General features: G+C 54.8%; 2 protein-coding genes across 7 annotated transcripts in view; one reads left to right on the top strand and one right to left on the bottom strand.

Annotated features, from left to right (window-relative positions):
• STK24 (serine/threonine kinase 24) overlaps positions 1-1,958 on the top strand; it is a 121,239-nt gene extending 119,281 nt beyond the window's left edge. For all 4 annotated transcript variants that reach the window (XM_043582010.1, XM_043582027.1, XM_043582019.1 and 1 more), the window contains one exon: positions 920-1,958. In XM_043582010.1, the coding sequence (XP_043437945.1) occupies positions 920-956 (37 nt within the window). In that variant the 3' untranslated portion in view covers positions 957-1,958. The remainder of the gene's footprint in view (positions 1-919) is intronic.
• A 3,197-nt stretch (positions 1,959-5,155) lies between these two features.
• The window catches only part of FARP1 (FERM, ARH/RhoGEF and pleckstrin domain protein 1), a 299,936-nt gene continuing 289,001 nt past the window's right edge, over positions 5,156-16,090 (bottom strand). For all 3 annotated transcript variants that reach the window (XM_043581978.1, XM_043581968.1, XM_043581988.1), the window contains exons 20-27: positions 14,455-14,523; positions 14,169-14,258; positions 13,441-13,523; positions 13,253-13,365; positions 12,551-12,717; positions 8,761-8,868; positions 8,093-8,244; positions 5,156-6,657 (exon numbers count right to left, since the gene is read on the bottom strand). In XM_043581978.1, the coding sequence (XP_043437913.1) occupies positions 6,576-6,657; positions 8,093-8,244; positions 8,761-8,868; positions 12,551-12,717; positions 13,253-13,365; positions 13,441-13,523; positions 14,169-14,258; positions 14,455-14,523 (864 nt within the window). In that variant the 3' untranslated portion in view covers positions 5,156-6,575. The remainder of the gene's footprint in view (positions 6,658-8,092; positions 8,245-8,760; positions 8,869-12,550; positions 12,718-13,252; positions 13,366-13,440; positions 13,524-14,168; positions 14,259-14,454; positions 14,524-16,090) is intronic.

The raw sequence follows: 16,090 nt of genomic DNA, 5'->3' as shown, positions 1-16,090 counted from the left end.
AGAATAAATTGTGCATGTGAAACTATACATGTGTACTGCCTGTATAATTTTATGTACACATTTGTGTGTATTTCTCATGTTGCTAAATATAAGTACAATTTTTTTAATTTAAAAAAGTGTTTTTAATGTTTATTTTAGAGAGAGAGCAGGGGAGGGGCAGAGAGAGAGGGAGACACAGAATCCGAAGCAGGTTCCAGGCTCTGAGCTGTCAGAGCCCGACGCGGGGCCCGAACCTATGAACTACGAGATCATGACTTGAGCCAAAGTTGCATGCTTAACCGACTGAGCCACCCAGGCACCCCTATAATTACAATTTTTAATCTGTTTAAAAATTTGGTTAGTCTGTCTAACCGTTTCTCTACAGTTGGACATCAAAGTTGTTCCCTGTTTTACAATTACAAAAAATCTAAGAGGCATCTTTGTGCAAAATACACGGCTCCTTCTTTGGACCCCATTTCTGAAACAGTTCCAGGAAGTGGACTACTTGAACAAGCATCGATATTTTTGTGGCCAAAATGGGTTTTCTTGTGCCCATCTGTAATCCAGCCATGTGTATGTGTTTGGGTTTTACTGATTCCTTAATTTTAAAAAATGGACTGTAAGCGAAGCCACGCCATTTATTGTTCTGTTCTTCAATTCTTTCCCCCCTGGGAGACCGAACGTGTTCTCACTTTCCGTTATAGACTTTTAGTTCTTCGATGGACTGAATTTAACCTGTGAAAAGTTGTGTCGAAATCACAGTTTTCTTAGTTTTTATGCATTGTTTAGTGATTAACCCGCTGATATTTGCCTAATTTTTTTTTATGACTTGGGCTTGCCCAGCAAAAGTAGGATTTGGGTGGTGGTTTTGGATTTTTGCACAGAGGTTACAGAAATGACATTCACTTCTCTTTCTCTTTTTTTTTTTCTCCCCCTCTAGATATTCTCTAAGTGGTGGAGGAACTTCATCCCACTGAAATTCCTTTGGCATTTGGGGTTTTGTTTTTCCTTTTTTTCCTCTTCATCCTCCTCGTACAAAGTCAACGAGAGCCTTTGCTGACTCGGCTGCAGTGGTGCGCCATCCGGGGGCCGTCCCCCCACCCCGAGCCGCCTGCCCCGGGGCCCCGCGCCGCCCTTTCTCCCGGCCTGCACCGCGTGAAGTCTCCGGGGGGGTGGGTCAGGTCGGCTCCTTCAAGCGATCATTTTATTTTATGGTTCTTGTTTTTAATTTTAGCCAGTGTGCACATATCAAGGAAAGTGTCTTTAAAAACAAAAACAGGCCCTGAAATGTATATGTGGGATCATGATAAGGCCACATCCGAAATGAAACCTCAGGTATCCTGCTTTAAGTTGATCACTCCCCTCCCCGGGAGATGGGGAATCGCTCTGGTGGGTCAGTGTACAGATTGTATATAGTGTCGTTTTTACGGAAACCCTTCTGGCGTGTGTCAGGAGTCCCCGTGTACAAATTGGCCGAGTGCTTCTGTAGATAATGTCAGTGGAGTAAATATTTGACAGGCCGTAACTCGAGTCTCTTGCCTTGCCTTTATTACATGTAAATTTTGAATTATGTGATCAGTGATTTGGGTTTTCTTTTGTATCTACAGGGTTTGTCATTAATGATAATAAGCACCCCTCCTGCGAACACTCTTTGTACCTCCACACATGCACACCGCCCTCTCGTCTGCCCCACGGCCCTCTTGGTCCCCGTAGAGGTTGATTTCCTTTCATTTGATGGTACTATTTCTTAGTGTTTTAAATCGGAACATATCTGGCCTCATGAAGCTTTAATTATTTTAAGTTGCTCCCCAATGAAGTGCTCTCGTCTTAACATTTGTTTGAAATTGTGCCACTGCCAGCCCCGCGCCCGCTGCACCATCCTTTCTGGTAGGATCTCCTGTCGCTCCTTGTGAAACCCGCGTATCATCCTGCCCACCTACAAGTGTCTGAATGCTTACACGAATAAATTTTATAACGCACTTGTTCTGCAGTGTGACTCTTGAAACGTGACTCTTCAGAGGGCAGTACACCTGTCGTGGAGGTGTGTGAGTGTGAGTGTGTGTGTGTGTGTGTGTGTGTGAAGAGGGTGAGACATTTCAGCACTTCCAGAAAGAAGAGCCCACTGTGAACCTGCCGCATGTCCAGGTCTGCTCCCTCTGCACCGTTCAGAAAAGATTGGTCATTGAGAAGGTAGAGCTAAATATTGCTCATTGTCGAATCGCTCTCTCTTCCCAGGGACCTTAAGGGTTGTTTTGTTCTCTTCAAGGAGCCCGGGTCTGCTCTTTGTCAGCCAGAGGGGTCCGTATTTTTCTGGGCTTGTGGCAGGACCTGGCTTTGCCAAGGTGGGAGGCAGGAGGAAAAATTTCTGGGTCTCTGGGATGGGACATCGAGTTCCTGCAGTAATACTTGACCAGGTGCACGTGGTACTGTTCTGCATTTGTTGATACAAATCGTTGTCCTCTCTTGCTGGTGTAGCAGTTCTCCAAGGGGAAGACAGGATTTGGGGAGCAAGGAAGGTACCGGGTAAACTTTGGGATGGAAGGTCTGGTAGGTGCCGACACAGCGGCCTGGAAGTTCCAGGGGAGAGCAGAGGCCCTGGGCCGGAAACGTTTGGGCGTGTGCTGCTTGTCGAGATGTGCTGATGGAGTGTAGATTTCAGAGTCTAAAATTAAATCATGATTTCTTAATTAGAAATGGAATGATTGATTTCTACGAGGGATGCATTTTGGTGGGGGGAAATAGAACTGAATGAATTGCTGACTCTCTGTGTGGGTTTCTGCATCAGGAATATTAACTTGGGTGACAGGACTTGAGAATGTTTCATTCCGTGTTTCAACATAATGTTTTGTACGAGCAAACAGTTTGTTTCCCTATGTGAGACATAAGCCAAAGATCCGTTTTGTCCACCGCTGGAGAATCGCTCAAAGAAGCGAAGCGGTGTTCCCCCGGAGTGGGCGGCTTGTCTGATCGTCAGCCAGCCAGTGCAGACGGCAGCTTTCTGATTTAGAGTTCACTTTGCAGGTGGACAGTGACCTCAAGATCACATGCAAAGCCAGTCTCAGATAGAAGCGGTGGTCCTGCTGACTGGGAGACTGGATTATTCCAGTGAAGCGAATCGGTGTGAAGGATCAGCACGTGTTCCAGTCGCTAGACCGTAACACACCGAGCCGTCTCCCAGGCAAAGATTAGTTTTTTAGACCTTAAGTGTCTTCTGTTGATTGAGCTTCTGGGGGAGATGGGGTTTTGGAGGGTGTGAAAAGTGGCTCTCTTCCCCACGTTCTGGCTGGCTGCTTCCTGTGCACACACAAGCTGAGGTCTGTGCCTCTGAGGGCATGTGGGACCTGTGCCCCCTCAAGGGCCTCGTGAGCCGGGGAGGCCGGCACTGGCAGAGCCACTTCAGTCTTTGTAGGACCAGGGACCGGAGCTGCAGTGGAACTCGGCTCAGACAACATCACCTCTGCTGCCCATTAGACCCTCGAGCCCAGCGTCCAGGATGGATTTGCTAGCTCTTGGAGGCCTGTTGATGCCAAGGCCTTGTGGCCACAGCTTGTCCACTTACAGACTGTAGACGGCCGCGGCGCACCCAGTGTGGGAGAGGTCTGCGTGGAACCCAGCGGCTGCCTTTTGGAAACAGGCAGTGGGCTGTGTCCGGCTGGGTTTTTACGCCTTCTCGAAATCGTCTTTTCTGCGTCCCTGCTGGCCGCGCTAATAAGCAAGGTAGCCGCGACTATCTCGATGTAACCACATGCCACACACCTGAATCCAACAGTTTTGTTGTCCAGTTAGTCTTGTGAAGTGTCTAGTTCGTTCTTCATGTGGCATTTGTACCTTGCTTTTGGCAAAACGTGGTCCGTTTATAAACATTTTTGTATTTCCTTAAAAAAATATGGCTTCTATATTTCTGCTATAAAACATGGCAATAAATGGGGAGAGTACTGCAGGGCGTGTTAAGCACAGGTACTGTATCCTGCAAGGGTCAATAAAGTTCACAGAAAATTAATTGTGTAACTCGGTCTTGTGTGTGTAGAGGGGACAGGCTGAATGGCTCCCCCAGAATTTATGTTAAAGCCCTAGTCCTGCCCCCCCCCCTCCCCCCCCCCCCCCCCCCCCCCCCCCCCCCCCCGCCGATGGTATTTGGAGGTGGGGCCTTTGGGAGGGAGTTAGGTCACGAGGGTGGAACTCCCATGACGGGATTAGGGACTGTCCAAGAGAGATCTGCCCCCCCTTGCCCTGCGAGGACACAGCGAGAAGACAACTGGCCGTGAACCACGCAGGCTCTCGCCAGACACCAGGTCTGCCAGCGCCCTGATCTTCCGCTTCCCCGCCTCCAGAACCGTGAGATACATTTGTTTTTTAATGTTTATTTTTTTTTTTTACCTTTGAGAGAAAACACAAGCGGGGGGCAGACAGAGGCCCTGAAGCTGACGGCAGCAAGCCCTGTGGGGCTCGACCTCGTGAACCGCCAGATTGTGACCTGAGCTGACGTCAGATACTCAGCTGACTGAGCCACCCAGGGGCCCCTACATTCCCGTTTGTAGGCCAGTTTTTGTTACAGGCTGGACTCAGGTACAGGTTGTCTCTGAAATTCCCCATATGTTCCTGGCAGCTTGGGAGTGGTCTCACTTGCCCACGTGACTTGGACCTAACGTTTGCTTTGATGTCATGGGGACACAGAGGTGCTGACGGAACAGAACCACTTGTACCACGGACGCGGTTTGGGCTCTTCGCTCGGAGACCCTGAACTAGACCTCCTCATCCTCACGCCCTGTAGGGTTTAGTGACAGGTGATTGCTACAGAGAGCATTTTCCTGATCTTGCCTGTGCCCTGTCGGCTGCCTGGTGACGGGTTCACCTTCCCAGGGAGTTGGTCCTACCCCTGGGGTGTGGGAGAAACAGCTGGTCTCCAGGGGCCGCTTGTCACAAAGGAAGTGGAAGCCAGCCCCTCTGTCCCCTTCGCTTCCATCCCTTGGGTTCTAGTCCTTTTATAGCCACGGACCGGCTCCTTGCGAGGTTCTGTCCCCCCAGTTCGGCGGCCGCAGATAGCCGGTCACAGACCAAGATTCCCGCACGCTCTGTTTCGCACCCACCCCTGCGGGACCGGCCACGTCCGCGCCTCGACGGCTCCCTCCCCACAACCCGCCCACCTTAGGCGAAAAGAAAGACCGGACGAGGTTGGTTATGTTTTGCCTTAAAACTTCAATATGCTGGATTGTGGCGTGAGGTATTTTTATTCCCTTTTGTTAGTACTTAAAACCATCTGGTACATGTCGTAAGGCAAATGATTAACACGTCTCAGGCTACTGGTCCATTTGCACATTGATTTGCACATCGCCGTTGCCACGCACGCCAGTCACGGCTCCCCCGCGTCGGGTCGTCCTGTGTTTCTTAGGTAAGGGGCTTTCCCAGCTGTGGTGCGGGCGCTGGGAGATACTGGTTGGATCGGTCGCCCCCTCTGGACTGTGTCAGAAAGGGTTTAACTAGGGGATAGCAGCCCCCCGCCCTCTACAGAGACCAGGCACGTGGACTCTGCCTCGTGGGCGCCAACCGTGTCCTCTGTGCGGTCTGTCGAGGATGCGCAGTGTCCTACTGGTGATACCCCATGCGGGCGGGGGGGGGGTGGGGGGGAGGGCAGTGAGTATAAAAAGGAGGAAAGAATGTTTTTTGAAGACAGGCACGATATATACTACTATTGAATGTGCAATTCCAAACCACAGTTGCAGGATACAGGTATGACGGGGGCCGCACCCACCCTCCGGACGTCACATCTCACAAATGGCCCTGATTACGGACATACGGGTTCTCATGCTTGTGAAACAGCAAACACCACGGCTTAGCATCTTCGGTCGGACACACCACAGCGAGACCGCGGATGTCGTGCTCGGTTTCTGCTTCTCTGAACAGAGCACAACCCGCTACGGTCTGTAAAGAGGAACCGCTTCAACAATTTGGTCAACTTGTGCCAAGAACAGCGTTTCCTTGGAGCGTAAGACCCCAAAGGGGAACGTACTTCGTGTGCTGCAAATTGCTCATTAATCGAAGTAAATCCTACTAACTTGCTACTATTATAAAAGTAGAAAGATTGAAAAAACGAAATCGGAAAATGATCTCATTTTGCTTAAGACTGTGCCATATGTATCACAAACATTGGAAAATCCATTTGTTTTTAAAATGCACCAGCCTATAAGTCAAAAGAATTTTCTTTTTTAAGAAAAAGGAGAGCACTTGCCCTGTCTTTTTTGGTTGAACGGATGTGGTTGTCCTGCTTTTAAGGTGCAGTTTGTGGAAGAAAAACCGTCATTTGGCACTACATCAATGACAACGTTTTAATACTGGCACAAGCTAGAAAGAGCCCACCAGGACAAGGACGGACGAGCCACCAGCGTCCGAGGTGGGAGCACGGTTCCGTTCAGACGACACGAACAGCTTGAAAAGACAAGGTTAAAAACAGTTTTGCGGAGATAGAGGAGAGTTGCTGTGAAACCATGTTTCTGTTTTCCAGACAGGTGTTAATTTTACTAGGCTTCATTAATACAGAGGGAAAGTAAGTGTCTCCCGGGAAAGCAGCCACCGCTCACACCAGCAAACGGGTCCTGCCATCAGTACACGTGGGATTCTTTGTGACTCAGGATGTGGGCGCGGGAAGCCGAGCTGGTCGCGCTGCGGATCACCTCCATCCACCTAAGACCAGAAAGCGAAATGACGGTCAAGGGTCACTTGGTCTCGTAAGAGCGTCCCGATACTCAGCGTGTGTCGTGACTTACGTGACGTGCAACTCCAGCAGAAGAGTTCCTGAATGAACTCCTGCTACCCAAGTGAACGGAAGCAAGGCTAAGGGTTCCTCTAGGTGCTCCTGAGGAACGGTTTGAGGACCACCGGCCTGGGCGCTCATTTTGTAGACCACAGGAAGTGCCCAGGTGACGCGGCAGCACACTCCACGTGAAGCAGTTGGAGGTGAGGTGGCTTCCTGTTCTCCCTCCTGGATGGTGACCAGCAGCCCGTTATATGCGTTTGGGTAGTTGCGGTGTATTGGTGGCTCTCAACCACCCGGGTGGACAGCGTCTGGAGGTGTTTTGGGTTGTCACGGAGGAAGGGGTGCAAGTGGCCTCTAGTAGGAGGGGCCGGGATGCTGCTGGGCATCCTCTAATGCACAGGACAGGACCACCCCCCCCCCTCCAGACAGCCGAATGGACTCCAGGGTCAGCAGTGTTGAGGGGAGGAGGCCCTGCCTCCGTGGAACTGGTAGCAGGGCTTTCAAAAGTCTCTAATCACTGGTCTTTTTAGGATCAGCCCCCTAGTCTAGGTTCTCTGGGCCAGGCTCAGATTTGAGAAGAGTTCTCCGCTGGGCTCGCTTTTTGAGCAGCGTACCTTATGGGGAGGCTTTGACTTGGGTTTTCAACCACTGTGTGGTTGCCGCTGAACTAACGTCGTAACCTGTGGGCTCATGGAACCCATGGGGACGAAGGAACACGCCGTGTGCGATCAGCATGGCCAGGAGAGACCGTCCTCCCTAAGCGGGCGGGTGACTGGTAACTCTGCCCGGACTATGGCCCGAGGACCCCACCACCTGCCCAAGTGGCAGGATGCCATTCCTGGGGGCCCAGAATTCCTACCTGAAATTTTGGGAAAAGTCTGAGGACTGTGGCTCCTGGGCCTCCTTACACCACGTGTTAGTCTTATTAAGAAGGTAACCCTGAGAAACATTAGGATTTTTTTCTTTCCTCGAGTGGTCTTCTGGCCCTAGCACAGTCCGGCATGTTCTGACTCAATACTCCAGAGACTAAAACAACACACTTGCTAGAGATTTAAAAGTGCACTGCGTGTGGCCCTGACACGGTACAGGCTAAGGACTGATGTCACTACCCAGGGAAGTCTCAGTTTTACTTGCTTCTATGAAAACAGAAGTGGATATGATGTTAGGCAAAGGGGACGGCCCGCCCCGCCCCCACCAAAGGTCAGGGACATTTTGGAAGTGAGTAAATGCCCAGGCCTGTGGTGGGCAGGGAGTGGCTGCTGCTATAAACCTCGTCCACTTGGCTCACGTGGGAGAAGCCCCGTGGCTCAGGAGAGGGTGGCTCTTTCCTGCAGTTGCCTGTGCGGAAGGAAGCGTCATTACCTTTCAAACGTGTACTCGCTTTCGGCCCTGAAGTAGTACACGTGAGACTTGAAATGCAGCTTGAACACATAGTCTTTGTGGATGTCCTCGGACTCGGAGGGAATGGTGAGTGAGTAGCCGAGCAGAGGCAGGCTTGCCAGGGGGTGATGGTCCTGGACAGAGGCAACAGAAGGGGCTGCAGGTGCTTGGGCCTGGGCGGTAGCTGCCTTCCTCGCAGGCCAGCTAGTGGGACCCTGCGCCTTCATAGCTTTTTTTTTTTTTCCCCATTTTACTGATTTTGAGAGAGGCAGATAGAGAATCCCCGGCAGGCTCTGTACTGTCAGTGCAGAGCCCAATGCAGGGCTCGAACTCGTGATTTTGGCTCCAGTCAGGATCTCCCAGTTCAGGGTTGGGCCCCCAACCGACCGAGCCATGCAGGAACCTTCAGTGAAGCCCTCCCCCCTCTCTGGCTCAACCAACCAGGCTTCGGCCGGATTGCTGCAGACGGACGTCAGACCAGTTAGAACCGAGGCTCTCCGGGCCACTGTGCAGGGCGGGACCCCTTCTCACACACCGCGTCCCTCCCTCCATGCCTGGGTGGGTGGCTCAAGGGCCCCGTTGTTCACCCTTCCAGAGGAAGGCCGGCCCCCGGCAGGTGTACTGTCCCCACTGTCCCATGTAGTACTTACCTGGTGGGACTTGTAGAAGAACAGGCAGAAGTTCGTGAACACCACCCACAGCTTCTGCCACCCGTTGCTGTTTTTGAATTTCCTCAGCAGGTTCCCGGACAACTGATTCTGAAAGACAAGCACGCACGTAAGGAGCACGAGTGGGGGGCGCCCTCGCCGGCAGCGCGCGGCCTGGTCTTCGCGGTCCCGCGGGACTCCCCGCATGTGACTGAGGGAGAGCTGTTCTCCCTGCGGGTGGATTCTTGGAGCCTTATGTAATTCTTGGCCCCCGTTACGGGTTGATTTGCGCTGTTCCCCATGCCCAGCTGTGACCTCAGGTGTTCATGGGGGTTGTCATCACAGGTATACGGCAGGAGCACATCAGCCTCTGTCCACTGGCCCTGCGTTCCCTCGGAGAGAGGGGGAAAGGATCCGTCACCCTGGGTGATGTGCTGGTGGGCCCTGTGCGCCATCTAGTGGCCTTGGCGGGAACGCTGGCCTGCAGTGGAATGTGTCCTGGCAGGGGGCCGCCTGTGACTCCCCGGAGCTGAAGGAAGAGTAACCATGGGTACGGAGGGGCGTTGCGCGGCCGTCCTACCCGAACTCTCTAGCTCTGAGGCCCGGGTGGAGGAGCCCCCACGCCGCTGCAGCAGGACACAGGCTGCGCAGCCCCACGGGCTGTGCCAGGACACTGAGAAGGCCTGCTGCTCGTTACTGGGGAGACTAAAGCAGGAAAGGATGCTGGGCACAGTCCCACAGTTGTGTGTCAAATGGGCAAATGACTACATTTAAGAAAAATTTGTAAATATACCTGAGTCTGCGTTATTCTATTCCTCCGGTACTCTTCCTATAAAGCATTATTAAATGACCTATATAAGCAAGGTCCCCGCGGCAGCAGGAGAGAGAAGTGTAAACGTCTCTGCCCTCAAGTGGCTCACAGTCTGATGGGGAGACTGACTCAGGGTGAAAGGAGGTGGAAAGAGCCCACCCGGGACTTAGCTGACCTGAGGGGGACACTGCAAACAGCAGGGGTGCCCGATAGAGCTCCCCGTCCCCCCGCATCACTCTATCCGGCTGCCATCCAGCCATGGGCAGAAAGTGACAAGAACACAGGGTATTGGGAGTTACAGGCAGAACTGGGGAGCATCACACATGATTACACGTCACCCGGAGGCAAGGAGGGAGCGCACCTGCCTTCTACTGAACCCAGTTCTTCCAGCTGTTGGCATCCAGAAGATCTCCTAACGCCGGTCCTGCAGCGTGTACACGCCTTGCCCCAATTCTAGGCAGGTCCACGGGGAGGTGCTAACTTCCCACGGCCACCTTTCTGGAACATGCCACGTTCAGACTCTCTGAAAGCTCCCTGCTGTCCTAGTGGCCCCTGTGGTCACGAACTGCACTCAAACTCCTCTCCCCGTGGCTTCACTTGGGTACACGTCTGTCTCTTCAGGTCACATGGCCCCGAAACTCTGCCACCTTTTCTCTGACACTGCTCTCTAGAGGCTGAACCCACTGGGGCAGATGACTCAGGTCTGCCTCCAACGTGGGCCAGTCCCCTTCTGCCTTTACCGGGCAGGACAACATCTGTGACCCAGACGCCCCGTTTCCTCACTTTCACAGTGGCCCCCTCTCCTGGACTCCCCCAATCCCCAGTGGAGGGAAGGCCTCTGCTCTGCCCTCTTCCTGGCTCACATCACTGCTCAGTCTTTATTCCGGACCGGATTGTGTCTCCTGCAAAGATAGGTTCAAATCCAAAGCCCTGGTACCTGTGGACGTGACCTGATTTGGAAATAGGGTGGGTGTGGATGTCAAGGTGAAGATGAGGTCGTACTGGGGTAGGGTGGGGCCCTGATGTGGTAACCGGCGTCTAACACACACTGGGGAGACCTCCAGGTGGGATGGAGGCAGGGGTGATGCATCTACCAGCCAAGAAACACCCAAGGAGTTCTGGCCGTTCCTGGGGCTGGAGCCTCCCTCGGCTTCCAGCACCACGAGGGATGAACTTCCCATTAACCAGTCCGTGGCAACGTGTTCTGGCAGTCCAGCAAGCCCACAGAGACCCTCCCCCCATCCCACGGAATCCCCGTCAGTGCTGTCCCTTCCATCCTGGTCCTCCCCTGCATCCAGACTGCCCACCCCTCCCCAGGCCTCCGGCACCTGCCAACTCCAGTCTAGGACACGAGAATGCTCCACTGGCCTTCCTATGTGGACCACCCCCATCCCGCATGCTCCTGGCTTGCCCATAACCCTGCGGGTACACCCGGCACACCTTGCCTTCCCCAGCTGTCCCCAGGACACGTCTCCGCCTGCACGGGTCCTGCAGGAGATGGGACGGGAGGAGGTTCCGGGCATGGGGCTCAGCAACCGTCAGGAGGGGAACGAACTGCCTGCTCCCCGACCCCATCACCCAGTGGGATCAGAGGACCTGGGAGAAGTGGGGGGGGGGGGGCACGTGCCTGGCACCGAAGGGGCCCATCACAGACACTAAACTGTTGCCATGTGCCCGTGGCGAGGCCGGGGGCACCTGCAGAGGAACAGACCAGCCAATTCCATGAGTATTCAGCCCACATTACCGCTCCTTAAACCCACACGCCCAGGGGCTGTGGCGGCTGCCAGACTTCCTCAAAGGGCCAGATGGTGTATAGTGAGGCTCGTCAGGCAAAATCAGATACGTGTAGTAGCCATTTAAAAACGTCCAAGCCCGTTCTCAGTTCCTGCGCTGCGAACAGCCGGGGGGGGCGGGGCCGGCCTGAGGGCCGCTTTACTGACCGGGTTCTGTACGGTCACTTGACGACGCACACGACTGCGGCTGCGCAGGCCCGTCACCCCGAAGAGCTGGCCTTGAGGACGTGTCCGGGCCCCCGGGACCCACCTGACTCCAGTGTCTGCTGCGCCTGAGCGGCCTAAGTGCCTTCAGGGCTTAAAAAGGGGCTCCAATCCTACCAACCTCCCACGCTTCGTCCTGCCCACACCCCGCGGAGGTCCGTCTAAAGTGGCGCAAAGTCCACCCCTCAGTGACGCACCTCCGCCTGCTTCCCTGGACCCGCTGGACAGACTCGATTTCCTTCCCGCTCCGGGGAGAATTCTCCAGCCCCACAGTGGGAAGGGGGCTGGGCAGGAGGACCAAGTCCGGCCCTGTGGGGTCGAAGGAGAGGGGACGTCCGCTCCCAGCCAACAGGAGGGCCTGGGCCTCGGACGTGTCCTCTTGAGGATGTGTTCAGACAGGCGCGGGTTTCAGGACACTCTCTGTGGCAGGGAACTCCACAAAAGCAGCTCTGTGGAGCCGTGAAGGTCACTTCCGGAGAACAATCCCAGACAGTCCCCACAGACTAGCCATCAAGAAGGGTTTGGCACGTCCCCAACACTGTTGCTTCAAAAAGCAAAACAAACCGCCGTTCTCGGCCCACAGCCTCCCGGGACATCTTCTCGGGCCAGGCCCGTTTGGGAATTCCGTTTTCGGGTTTAACAAGATACTCCGGCGCCTCTGCTAGATGGCACCCCCGGAAGCAGGTTTGGGGGCAGCAGCCCGGCATCGAAGGGGACCGTGTGCCGTGTCCCAGGGTTTCGTCCGTGAACCGCGCCCCGCATGGCCCTGGCTGGCACCAGCTTTCTGACCCCACTGCCTCCCTGGACACCTGCCTGGGGGGACGGGGGGTTCCCGGCACCTGCATCCCGCCCGCGCCGGGGCCTCTGTCCACGCGCCGGTGCGCATGGATAGCGGCCGCCCCACAGCCAGCTCCACCAGAGGAGGGATGGCGCGGCGACGGCCTGGACAACGAGAACGAACGAGCACCGCGCGGGCGGCCCGTACCTCCACGGCGACGCTGAAGTCCACCATGGACACGCTGGTGTTGCGGTGCCAGCACACGTGCACCATGGTGTTGCCGCGGTGCGGGGCCTGGCGCTCCAGCGACGTGCGCGACGCGCTCAGGTCGTCCTCCGACTCCTGGTCGGCCACCGCGGCCTCATCGGGGGACTCTGTGGGAGGCGGCAAAAGGCAGCGCTTCAGACGTCTGCTGTTCAGGAAAGGGACCCCTTGAGGACCCTCCCTGGTGCTGAGTGGGACTGGACGGCCAGGGGCACTCCCCTGGGGAGCCCCATGCGCCCCCAGAGAAGGAAGCCACGTTAGCAGCCATCTCGTGTCGGGGTCCCACCCCAGGTGTGCGTGCCGCGGAGCCCCTAACACACTTGAGCGCTGGGGTTGGGGTTCGCTCCCTGCACGCGGACCTTCTGGACCACGAGCCACCGTGCTGGCCCAGAAGAGAGGACTTCCCTGCTCCCTCACACTGTTCTGAGGGGCTTTTTTACTCTTAGGAACTGGAAGTTCCTTGATTATTAGCTTTAAACACAAATGTCAACCACAGATAGGAGCCCACCTGGTCGGGTGATTTTTAAGTGCAGCGGAATACCCTCCCTCCATCAGCCAGAGCTGTCCCCCACACTCCCCCGAGGCTAGTGCCTGGAGGTGATGCACCCGGGGGGGCACCAGGGAAGCCTCTCCCTCCACACTCACTGTGGTCGGGGGGGCTGCTGGCCAGGAACTCGGGAGTGGGGCCACTGCTTTTCTCTGCCAAGTCGATGGCCATTTGTATATCCTCGACCCACTTTTCCATCTCGGATCTAGAGCTGAAGAAGAGGCAGACGTCAGGTCTTCAGACCACAGCAGGTGGAAGGAGAAGCAGGTGAGAGGTCAGGAGTTACCTGGCCGCCACGACGAGGGACTGTCGCTGGCCCCGCAGGGTCAGGCAGTGGGGGACACCCCACTCGTCTTCGCTTTCCTCTATCTGTGGGATGAGTGTGCAGAATGTTACTGCCAGAGGCAGGGGGACACGCGGTGCATTTCCAAACGTTCGCTAAACTGGCTACAGCTCAGAGGAACCATGTCCGAAAAATCACATTTGGAACACCAAAAGTGTTTTTGTTTTTTTTGTTTTTTTGGTTGAGTCCATAAACTTCCTTTCATCCAAACACTGAAGGGAGTGAGAGTTTAAGCCAGGGAAATAATCCTGGGCAGACTGGCATTCTGTCTGCGTCTGCCAAACAAGGGTCACAGATCATGGAGACCTGTCCCCTGGCACATGTCTGGGGAAAGACAGGTGGCTGCTCGATTGGGCGGGGGGGGCTCCGCCTTTCCATGTGGATGGGGAGGATGGTCTTTCAGGGCCCCCAGCGCCAGGCAAGAGGAAGTAAAAGGCAGATTCAGACCTCATGGCCACGTTAGCTCGCTTCCTCACTTGATTCTAGAAGAAATGTACACAGGCATCCTGCATGCGGGGCGAGCCATGTCCTGAGCCCCTCTTGGGGAACCCGAACAAGGCCCAAGGTGCCTTCCTCACGTTATGGGCTCCTGCTCCCATTATCGGGCCTGAGAACTGCCTGCAGCCCGCAGGGCGGGGCCCCCCGATCTCATGCCCACGGCGCATACTCACAGTCATGCCGTAGAGCGGGAGCTGCCCGTGCACTTTAAACTGATTCGAGGCCGTCAGCCCCCTGCTCGTGTACAGCAAGACGTCGTTGAACTGGAGGAGCAAGGACAAGTGCGGATGAGACGGGCGGGCCGCACTGAAACAGCAGGTGCCCAGAGCAGGTTTTCGGAACCTCCCCGGCAACTCACTGGTTTCGGCAGCTCCAGTCTGAGCAGCGCAGGCTGCTCCTCCCTCCTCCCAGGTGGCCCAGGGCCAGCCCGGGACCCAACCAACGGCCATCAGCACTCACCAGGAAAAACATGCGTTGCTGGAGCCCCTTGCCGGAGAGCTTGCTGAGGCTGCCCAGGCGGATGAATTCCTGCGGGCGAAACAGACCCCGAGGCTCGGCTGGGAGCACGCACACCTGCGTCCACACCTGTGGCTGCCTCGTGCCAGGGTCCCCGTCCCGGTGCAAACTATAGCGGTCGTGGTTACAGTTTACCGAATGCCGTGCTGAGCTCCTGTCCTTCCCAGGAGCCCACGAGGCAGGGACGATGGTTAGTTCCACACGCAGAGAAAGCAGTGCTCAGAGGCCCCCTTGCGAGCCTGGGACTCTGCCCTTAATCCCCAGGCCCCGGGTTTCCAGCTGCGAGGGGAGGGGACAGGGGCCACAGAGTGGCAGCAGGGGGCTGGGGAGATAGATGAGCCACAGGAGAGTAAGGGACAGAGAACCTGCTCCATGACTCAGCTCTGGTTCTTAGAAACAAGTGAACTGTGTTCTGGGATCAAACAAGAAGCGGCAAATGGGTGTCAGGAACTCCTCCCCCCAAGACTAATAAGCCCTGGAGGCCATGCGTCATTTGGGGCACTTAAAACCCCACAAAACTATTTTTTAAATTGTGATAAAATACACATAAAATGTACCATTTGTGACCTTTATGCACTCAGCATACCCACTATTCCTCTAGGTGGGGAAATTTTCATCACCCAAGAGGAAACTCCGCGCCCGATCAGTGGTCACTCTCCCTCTCCCCTTTCCCCAGCGCCTGGCTCCCACCAATCTGTCTTCTTTCTTTATGGATTTGCCTATTTGGATATTTCATGTAAACTGAATCTTGTCATATGTGACCTTTTGTGTGTCTGGCTTCACTCACTTCTCCTGTCTTCAAGTTCCATCCACACTGTAGTATGTACCAGAACTTCCCTCCTTCCTGGGGCTATTTTGTCATATGGACATATCACATTGTATTTATATGCTCACCAGAGGGATGATGGACATTCACGTTCAAGTGTTTAACACCCGTGTCAGTTCTGGGTCTACATGGAGGACCGGAATGTCTGGGTCATGGGGAAATTCTATGGCTAACTAATGAAGGAACCGCCTAACTTCTCCATAGTGTTGCTTCTAAAATGTGGCTGCAGGTCCGTTAACATTTTTCCGGCAGGGTCTCTGTCCCCTTCCCTTGGATATGGGTGGGCTGGGGACTGATCTGACCAACAGAGTGTGGAACAGACACTATGTGACTTCCAAGACTAGGTCATAAAACCACAAGTGGCCTACGCTTTGTCCCTGGGAACACTTGCTCACGGAGCCCTGAGCTGCACACAGAAGGAGCACGCTGAACGCAGGGTCAGCCGGCAAGGCCTCTCATGGATGGGCTCTGTGGTATGCGGTCCCAGCTGAGCCTCCAGAGGTCCCTGCCAGGTGTCCGCCTTGAACCCTCCAGACTAACCCATCTGGGACCCCCGTCAATGTCACAGGGAGCAGAAGAATCACCTGGCTGAACCCTGTCCAACTGCTGACTCATAAAACCATGACATATACTGAAAAGTTGTTTCCAGCCACGGAGTACTGGAGTAGTTTGTTACTTAGCAACAGATTTCTAGAGCACCTGCCAGCAGCTTTCTCTGTGCTCACGGCAGCTACTGAGCCAAGGACTCGGCCA

This window comes from Prionailurus bengalensis, chromosome A1 (assembly GCF_016509475.1).
Source record: "Prionailurus bengalensis isolate Pbe53 chromosome A1, Fcat_Pben_1.1_paternal_pri, whole genome shotgun sequence".
NCBI lineage: Eukaryota > Metazoa > Chordata > Mammalia > Carnivora > Felidae > Prionailurus > Prionailurus bengalensis.
The sequence above is the reverse complement of the archived record's forward strand: the minus strand, read 5'-3'. Positions and strand labels throughout refer to the sequence as shown.